Raw genomic sequence first — 9,876 nt, 5'->3', positions numbered from 1 at the left:
TTTTCCTCCCCTTTAGATGGGGGGGGCATGAGGGAGGGGGGGGGGGGGGGGGGGGTTAATTGTTTTTTGCATTACCTATAGTCCACAAAAAGCAAAAAAAAAATAAATAGCCACATATTTCCTGTCCTATAGCCTCATTATGCCGTGCAATTTCGTCTCTATTTTGCGTTGTTGAGTTTGTGCCCTAGGTCAAGTTCTTGTTGTGGTTTTAGATCGTTTTTTAGTACAGTTTGTGTTTTCCCCATTGTTTTTCATCATAATCCATGAACATCTCCAAGTCTTGTTGAGTTTCCTTTGTATTCATCAAACCCTAGTCCACGCCATCTTATTTGTTACACTTGTCTTCACTGTTTCCATCAAATTCTTGCTGCCGTGACCAATTTTGCGCACATTTTCCTGTTTTGTCCTCTAAATCAAAGTGCGTTCATAAAACTGGTCTAGTTTTCGTATACGAACTCGGATTTCGACTTCCCATATATCAAAATCGATCAGAAAAAAAATTCGGATCCATTCATCCACCGCACTATCATGGTCGAAGATTTTTATTTTTGTCAAAAAGTGGTCACAAGATCCTCTTTTTGTGGTCCTAAGGTCTTTGTCAATTCGAGCACGTCTTCTGAAAATTCCATAGGCCACGTCTTCACTTGTTTAAGCTCATACTTTTCTGTGGTTACTTCTTTTGTGCTCTCTAAGTGAAGAAAAATATAAAAAAAGAAAAAGAAAAAGTCAAGGAATCCCAAAAAAACAACGATAGCCAAAAATAGAGAAACAAGAGGGGCAAAAGTGGAACAATATCTAGAAGAGCACATAAAGAGCGCCATTTGAGCTATGTTTGCGTGTGCTGATTTATACCTTGTTGTTCCTAATCATATTCTTGCTATTCACATCACTTGATACATCTGGTACTTGGAACGTGAGTAGGCCAGCAACTAAGACAAGTACTTGGGATACTTATTCAGCTTTGCTATTCAGTTGCAAATTTTGCTATTCCTTGCTACTATATTGTGCCTGTCCAAGCTCCACTTTCTTCTAACCAAGTATAGGTTCGCCTTGCAACTATTACACTCAAGCTACAATGGTATCACAGTCACCGACTGATTGCGCCGCCTGTTGCTTTGGTAAGAACACTTGTAAGACCGTGGTAAGACGCTTGAGAGTTGAGTGCCTTATTTTTCCTTGTCCACAACCTAAGTAGTTGGTAGGGATAATACTATTTGTGTTGTCTTTTCCTTTCTACTAACCATGTCAGGAAAAGCCAGAGGCAGCAGCCAAGGAAACGATGACGCACCTACATATTTCAATGACTGTGTTTCTAAGGATGAGCTTTGTGCCATTCTTGATGACAAGTTCAATGAGATCCTTCAACAAATCACCAATTTGGCCAAGAGGATTGAAGATGTTGAACAACGACATCCTGAACCACGTCCTGAAGATGATGATGATGATCTCTCTGAGGAGGATGATGGCAACGCGGAGGCTGAAGCTAAGGCTCAATGACGTGCTGAGGATGCACGTAACCATAATTGGTTGAACTTTAACCGACGTGGTATGGGAGGTAACAACCAAGGTAATAATGATCCTTTCTCTAAAACCAAGTTTAAGATACCTCCTTTTTCTGGTTCTGCTGATCCTAAAGCGTATTTAGATTAGGAGATGATTGTAGATAAAAAATTTAGCGCCCATCAAGTACCTGAAGAATATAGAGTTAGACTTGCTACTAGTGAGATTTACTAGTTTTTGCTCTTTTCTAGTGGAATGATATTTGTAATAATGCTAATGCTAATGCTAATGCTCAAATACCTCAAACCTGGACTGTACTTAAACGACGAATGAAATCGAGATTTGTTCCTCCATACTATCAGCGTGATCTGTGATTAAAACTGCAATGTTTAAATCAAGGTAGTAAAACTGTTGAGGAATATTATCAGGAGCTTTTAATTGGTCTAGCATGTAGTAACATACAAGTGGATGATATGGATAAGTGTTCTAGATTTTTTGAGGGTTTATGTCATGAAATACAGGATGTTCTTGACTATAAAGAATGGACTAGATTTTCCCAATTATATCATTATGCTATTAAAGCTGAAAGGGAAGTACAGGGACGACAACCTAGGCGATCCATGACTCCATCCATTCCTTCACGTCCAACCGAGGTGAGTAAAGTTTCTAATGTGCAGACACCACTAGCGCCTATAAAGAGAGTTCTCTATCACACCTCCTTCTAGTGGATCTGCTACACCTTCCTCTAGCAGCTCTTCTAAAGTTGTGTGCCACCGCTGCAAGGGCATGGGACATATTGCTAAAGAATGCCCTAGCAAACACGTATATATTGCTACTGATGATGGTGGGTGTGCTAGTGCTAGTGATGAAGAGAATGAATTTGCACTTACAACTGATCTTTATGTAGATAAATTTGCAGATAGTGCTGAAGATCCTGATGAGGTAATTGATAGTGTGGCATGCACTGCAGACTACAAATCAATCCTTGTTCAGCATGTTTTGAGTACACAAGTTGAGCCAGTAGACAAGCTACAACGCCATAATTTGTTTCAAATGTTCCTCATTGTCAATAATTTCTGTGTTCATGCTATAATTGATGGAGGGAGCAGCAATAACTTAGTAAGTTCTGAGCTTGTCAAGACCCTTCATTTATCTACACGTGGTCTTCCACATTCATACCATGTTCAGTGGTTCAATAATTGTGGTAAGGCAAAGGTAACACAATCTGCTCGTGTGCATTTTTCTATCGGGTCATACCATGATTATGCTGATTTTGATGTCATGCCTATGCAAGCTTGTTCACTTTTGTTAGGCCGCCCTTGGCAATATGATAATAATGCTCTACATCATGGTAGGCAAAATAGATATACTTTTATATTTAAGGAAAAGACCACTGCTTTACTTCCTTTAACTCCTGCTAAAATTATGCAATATGAAAAGGAACTTGCTGAAAAGAAAAAGAAAGGCCATGATAAAGACTTTAGCAAACCAACAAATGAACCATCAAGTAACATGAAAGAAGTTTTATTTACTCTTAAATCTGTTCTTGCTGATCATGATGAACCTTGTTATGCTTTAACTTGTACACCTGCTTCTAGTGCTATGCCTCTTGTTCATACCAACCTTTTGCAGGAGAAGGAGGATGAATTCCCAATAGGGAAGCCACCATGGAAGCCGCCTTTGCGAAGGATGGGGCGCCAAGATGAACGTCTTCTTCTGGAACCATCGTTGTTGTCATCCAATGGAGGAGACGATCTACTTCAGTCGAGGACGACTTCAATTCAAGAAAGGAAGGATGATGAGGACATCACTACTTCATCGCATACAAGCCAAGGAGAGGAGGAGCTCCAGCATGGGCGTCCAATTCATCTTTTCCATGGTGGAAGCCCAGTCCAACTCAAATTCAAGTCCGACTCGGGCTCTAGGACCAATCTGCCTTAAACTGGTCACCCAAGACGCATCTGGACTCTGTTTTTGATGATCCACAAATGGATGGAAAGCTAATTGGATAAGGAAGCCAACACAATTGGTTTCACATTAAACTCCCCTCAGAATCAATGGGAATCATCGAAACAAGTCAGCATCCAGAATCTGTCAGGGTACTATGACACCGTCTTTTGGTCCGTTGGACCGTGTATCATGTTTGGGCCCATTAGGGGGCGCATCCAAGGGGGGTGACACCCAAGACTCTATAAATACCAGCTGTCACTCTCCTTAGGGTTTGGGTTTTGTTTAGTTCTTGATTTCCTCGTGAAACAGATGTCGTTTTGCTGCAACTATCGCCACCAACGCCGCTTGCTATGAACCAGGGCCCCATTTCTTGATCTTGTTCGCCTATGGCGATTAGTCCTTTCGAATAAAGACTTGAACTCCTCATTATTATAAGCCTCATATTTATTTGCAATTTTAGATTGTGTTCATCTCATTCTTGCTTGTGTTCTTGATTCGCTTCCAGGAAAGCCTTCTCGGCGAGGTCAATCGCGTTCGCGTGGTTGATAACCAACGGAGCAGTGGTGTAATGGTTGCGGGGGTCCGAATCAATCTTGGTTCAAAGCCTAGATTGTGAACGTCAAGTCTCCACCAATTAACGCTATCATACCTATCAGAAGATCGGGCCTAATCTACATCACCACCTCATCCGACCCCCGAGGGCTGGCTCTGTCTCGCCGGACGTCTAAGGGCTGGCTCCGCTTCGACTGACCCCTGAGGGTAGGCTCTACCTTGTCTAACCCCTGAGGGTTGGCTCTGCCTTGGCTGACCCCCGAGGGTAGGCTCTGCCTTATCTGACCCCCGAGGGTTGGCTTTGCCTCGACCGACATCCGTGGGCTGGCTCTGCCTCGTCTTACTCCCAAGGATAGGATCTCCCTTGTCAAATCCCCGAGGGTTGGCTCTGCCTCGGCCGACATCCGAGGGCTGGCTCTGCCTTGGCTAACCCCAGAGGATAGGCTCTGCCTCGTTCAGCCACTAAGGGCTGGTTCCACCTCAGCTGACATCGCAGGGCTGGCTCTGCCTCGTCCAACCCCTAAGGGTTGGTTCCACCTTGGCTGATGTCGCAGGGCTAGCTTTGCCTCACCCAACGTCTGAGGGATGGCTCCGCTTCGATCGAGCCCTCAGACATGATTCCTAATGGGAGCTCTCGCTGTGGCCAACCACTATGGGCCAGAAAGTATGACCCAAGGTCAAACTTCTAGCATCACGCAGGGAGTGGTCACATCTCAACACGACCCATCCCCATGACATGTCATTCTAGAGAACTCACATCGTGGTCACTATGTTGCCCACTCCCAGTGCAGACATTGATCAGCATGTTGGTCAGCCATGCCACCCACTGAGGCGGGGTGGGACATTATGACTTGCTGACAATGCTAGGGCACGGCATTGTTAGAAGACAGGCGACCGATGTGGAGCTGTCTCTGTCATCGCCTGCTGTGTCAGCGGGGCCAGCACGGAGGAAAAGGAAGGCCTGGAGACCCTGAAGACTTCCTTGGCCTCTCGTTCTCCTCTTTTCCCCCATTGTAACCCATGCTTTCCCTTGGCCTATAAAAGGGAAAGCAGGGCATCTCATGAAAGAGGACTGATTCGTTGAACAAGTGCATCACATAGCATCGGTTCACCGCACCGTATCAGACACCGAGCAATCGAACCACAGAGACTTGGGAGCTACCTCCCTCTCTTGCTAGTTTGTAACCCCCTACTACAAACTCAGTGTTGGTAACATGAGTAGTCCAAAACTAGATGTAGGGACATTCAGCCCAAATAAGTATAACCCTTGTGTCTTCTTAGCACACCATCTGAGCCAGACGCGCAATATATAAATTTACTCATTGGTGTGTACTCAAAACAACGATAGTTGGCACGCCAGGTAGGGGGCTTTTGCGTGTCTCAACATCAACACTAGGCCTTGGATGGCTAATTGTAACATCAGCTGGGTCATGAGCGTGCATGTGTGCTTCAGGAACCTGGATTTCATCATCACAATGGAGGGAGAGTTGGTGCAGCTTTTCGCTACCACACAACCCCTCCTCTTCATCAGCCTCAATGCGATCACCGAGATGCCTGAGGAGCTACAGCTGCCTACATCAGAGGTCCACACCCTCAGAAGCAACCAGCTCCTCAGCTTCGACTATAGAAGGCCACACACTACGATTGTGGTGCATGAGCATCTCAAGCTCCACCGCGACACACATGACACCCTCAATGCTCGTGGACATGAAGCACCCTCGGAACAACTCGACGAGGACATACTGGTCCATCAGTCCCAATAGGGCAGCGGGATGCGCACCGTGGTTCTGGTGCATGAGCGTCTCGGCCTCCACCGTGACACCCGCGACACCCTCGATGCCCACAGGCGTGTCTATGGTGATACAAAGGAGGGGGCTAGCCATGGCTACCAACCATGCTATGGCAGATGCTATGATAGCGGTGAGGACCAAAGCTCGAGCCCTGACTTGATGGGACCTCAGGCATTTGGCCAACACACCCACAAGGGCAAGGCAAAGCAGGATGAGGACGCTGACAAAGGCTCCTCCAAGCCTCCCAACAAAAGGAAGAAAAAGCGGCGGCATGGGAGCTCGCTAGTGGCCAACGCCGACCGCACGGGGGGCTAAAAACCCACGGAGGGCACCCCGAGCCACTTCAAGAAGCTGTGTGAAGGGCCATGCCCAAACCATGCTTTCCCCATCAAGCATCTATACAAGGACTATGTTGTTTTGAAGCAGTTCTTATCCAGAAGCTCTAACAAAGGGGAGCATAGGATGGATCCTAGCTAGACGAAGCATGCAATGTCGCCCTCCTTCGCTTAACCCTATACCAACGAGTGTTGCGCTGGTACCACAGCTGTCGTGTGTGGGGTCGAGCCTTCAACGTCGGGGACCTGGTGCTCCGCCTCGGCCATTGCAGCAAGGGCCGCCACAAGCTCTCCCCACCATAGGGGGGACCGTACGTTGTCACAGAGATGTTCCGGCCAGGCACCTACAAGCTCAAAACCATCAGCGGCGAGGTCTTCATCAACGCCTGGAACATTGAGCAGCTATGTCACTTTTACCCTAAATAAACTTACACTTTCTCTTATTATCAGTTTCATTGTCAAACTCCCTGATCTTTTGTGACACCCGACCCTAGCAAACGGTGGGGGTTCGAGCCTCACTCGGGGACTAATAAGAGCATATCTGTCCGGTAGATAATCTCTATGTCTGACCCTTTCTCACGATTAAGACCCAGAAGTGAAATTTGCAGAAATAAACCCTGAGTAAAACTGGTCGAACCACGAGAAACCTATGCCCCAGTGGCTATGGTGCCTTTGCTCACCAGCGTAATCAGAGTTTCTTTTCTGCACCCTGGGCTTTTTTGGCCTTAGCCATGGAAAGGTCCAGTACGCGTTTAAAAGTCTATCGACCTAGCAAACTTTCTTAGTGCCCAGCCCCCTTTCGTGTTAAGACCTAGGAGCTATGTTTGTGGGAACAAGCTCTGAGTATAAGTGGTTAGGCTTTGAGAAACCTATGCCCCAGTGGCTATGGCATCTTTGCTCACCAGCGTGATCAGAATTGGCTCACCCGCATCCCAAGCTTTTATGGCATTAACAACAAAAAGGGTCGGAATGCACTAACCTTTTTATACAAAAAGGGGAGAGGAGCTAAAAAGCTACTTGCTATAACAAAGTTTAAGAGCTTGTCCATTTATTACATATTCTCTATCTGGCTTATCTGCTTAACTAAATTCTTGCGCGGGATATCCTCATCTCTATCTCCGCAAGAAAGTCTTGTCTCAGCATGTAACACAAGTCAATCGGATGGCTTGGCCACTGCTGGGAAACAGATAGGGAGCAGCAGGATGCCACGTGCGGGTTATGCCGACCCCATCACAAACGACAGACCCGGATCCCGCTCGATCATGTCTGGTAAGAGCTCCCCAAACCCATCACTCTTACCATCAAAATAAATCATGTGCCTAGGTCGACCTAACAGCTCTAGGAAGCTACCGAGAGATGAGCGCATGCCTACCCAAATCTTCCCTATGAAGGATCCGCCAAGCAATGGTTCACCTTCAAAGGCTACGGGCCACCGTAGGTAAGTGGGATACGGAGCTAAAAATGCTCCCATGGCCCATTAACGCCTAGGAGTTAGAAGGTTGTCCCACCAGCGGGTTCACAGCTGCTCTAGGGCACCCTAGAGTGAGGGGAGGTTAAGGACAGACCTGCTAGTAGCCAATACCCTAGGCGCGTGAAGCACCATGGGTGTCCCCACCCTCATTTTGAGTCTTGGATGATGCAAGGTCCATGGTTTTTCCCCAAAGAAAGGCATCAAGCCCTCGGACTAGTCGAACAGATCCGAGAACTATATGGATCAGCCACCGAGAACTTGGAGTCAGTCACCAGCTGACCTCAAACCGAGCCCCACAAAGGGGATGTTGGGGCTCGACCATAAATCGGGAGACTGGGGTTCGAAGGCTGGCTCGCGGAGGGCCCAAGCCCGCCTCATGTCGAACAAGAGCCTAGGGAGAAAACACAGATGAGCCCCAGCAGCCTTCGCCTGACCCTCCTAGAAGTAGATAGGGTCATCTCAACCTTTTTGTTCGATCCTAACTCCTAGCCGAGCCCATAGAATCCCCATTGAGGGGGCATTTGTTAGAAGGCGGGTTGAGGACTAGTGGAATGCCACAAGAGGGCTTTGCCGAGCCTATCGCAACCAATGGACCCAGATTCCACTCGAGCATGCTCGTTATCGAGCTCACCAAGCATGTCACTCAAGCCATCGAGGCAAGTGACATTAGCTCAACCCCTCTGGTTGTAGAAACCACGGATAGGGTGACAATCACAAAGTCGAGGCAACCCTTGATCAAATCCCCGCTACGCGTGGGGCCTTGAGGAAAGTTGGACTCGCAAGGAGACCGAATGCGCAGTCATAGAATGATATCTCGAATCCTAGGGAGGGGGTACGTATGAAAACAAGAGATGTTTTCTCCTACTAATTTCGCTATCCTCTCCTCGATCTTTAGTGACACCTGACCCCAGCAACAGCAAGGGGTCGGATCTCACTCGGGCGCTGATTAGGGTATAAATACACCCTTTCTGAAATAGTCGCCATGCCCGACCTCTTCCTCATGTAAAAACTTAAGTGGCAAGGTCTGCGCAAACGAATGATTGAGCATGGCTAGTTGAACTATGAGAAACCTATGCCCCTATGGCTATGGCACTCTTGCTCACCAGCATGATCAGAGTTTCCCTCCTACACCTCAGGTCCTATGGTCTTAACAAACGGAAGGGTTAGAACACACGAACCCCTTTTCACACATAAAAAGGGAGGAAAAACAAACTCAGTCAAACAAAACAAAATGATAAGTTTGTGCGATAGTAGAGAAGGGTCAGAGTTTGTCTGCTTACTACATGAACAATTACTTGACCTATCTGACTAACTAACCCCTCTAGGGAGAACTATGTCTTCTATTTTGTCCGCCAGATCCCACGAAAGGGGAGCCACCGCTATCTCTATGTCATCCAGCTCATAGGCTTTGTAGCCAAGCACGAAGTCGAGGCTCATTGTCTCTAGGTCGATGTTGTCCACATAAAGAGAATGAGCAGTCATGAAGGATTGATGGACCCCAGCACGAAGGGCATTCCTTTTGAGCTAGCGTACCCGTGCCATGATCTTGATGGCATGGGCCACGAGCAAACTGGTCCCCTCTGACCGCATGACCTCCAAGTCATCGTAGACCACTCTGAGGGTGGCGCTCAGGATACCGAGCTCGTTGATCACCGCCTGAACGTTCCTCCTCACCTTGGTGAGGTCCACGGCTAGCTCAGCAGAGATGCCCTTGGCCTCCAGCCTATGGGTCATCGCCATTCCAAGATCAGCCTAGAGGGAGCCAATCTTCTGCTGCGCATCATTGTGCTCTCGGAGGGCCTGGTCACACTCCTCACGACTGCGCCATGCTCCGAGCAGAGCCTCTCCATGGTTTGGAGTAGCTCATCCCGCTCCTTGTGCAGCCGGGTGATCGTCATAGCATCTAGACTTGCCTTCTTCTCTTGGGCCCTAAGCTTCTCCTTGGCTCCTAGCTTTAGCTCCTACTCCTCTCAACCTCGGCTAGAAGGTCAAGGATTTGCCTATGGGTCTCGGTGTCCTTCTAGAGCAGCCCATCCTGCTCGCTCCTAACCTTGGTGGCCTCTTCCTCATCCTCCCGTGATCTCACTAATAGGGCCTCGAACACCCTCTCAGCCTCGTCCGCATGATGATGGACCTCGGCCACCTGTAATTAAAGACTGTTCACCTCCTCAGCAATGGGAGTTCGCTCGGCCACCTTCTACTAGGTGGCAGCGAGCTAGGCCATCACCTCGCCATGCAGCCGCGCCTCCTCGACAAGGAGGTCCCAGGTTCCCTTCTG

At 47.9% G+C, this 9,876-nt stretch overlaps 1 protein-coding gene across 1 annotated transcript in view; it reads right to left on the bottom strand.

The window, feature by feature from the left end:
- Positions 1 to 9,332, bottom strand: part of LOC136480035 (two pore potassium channel b-like) — a 44,741-nt gene extending 35,409 nt beyond the window's left edge. Inside the window, exon 1 of the mRNA XM_066477708.1 lies at positions 9,132 to 9,332. Within this exon, the coding sequence (XP_066333805.1) occupies positions 9,132 to 9,332 (201 nt within the window). The remainder of the gene's footprint in view (positions 1 to 9,131) is intronic.
- Positions 9,333 to 9,876: the final 544 nt, after the last annotated feature.

This window comes from Miscanthus floridulus, chromosome 9 (genome assembly GCF_019320115.1).
Source record: "Miscanthus floridulus cultivar M001 chromosome 9, ASM1932011v1, whole genome shotgun sequence".
Classification (NCBI taxonomy): domain Eukaryota; kingdom Viridiplantae; phylum Streptophyta; class Magnoliopsida; order Poales; family Poaceae; genus Miscanthus; species Miscanthus floridulus.
The sequence above is the reverse complement of the archived record's forward strand: the minus strand, read 5'-3'. Positions and strand labels throughout refer to the sequence as shown.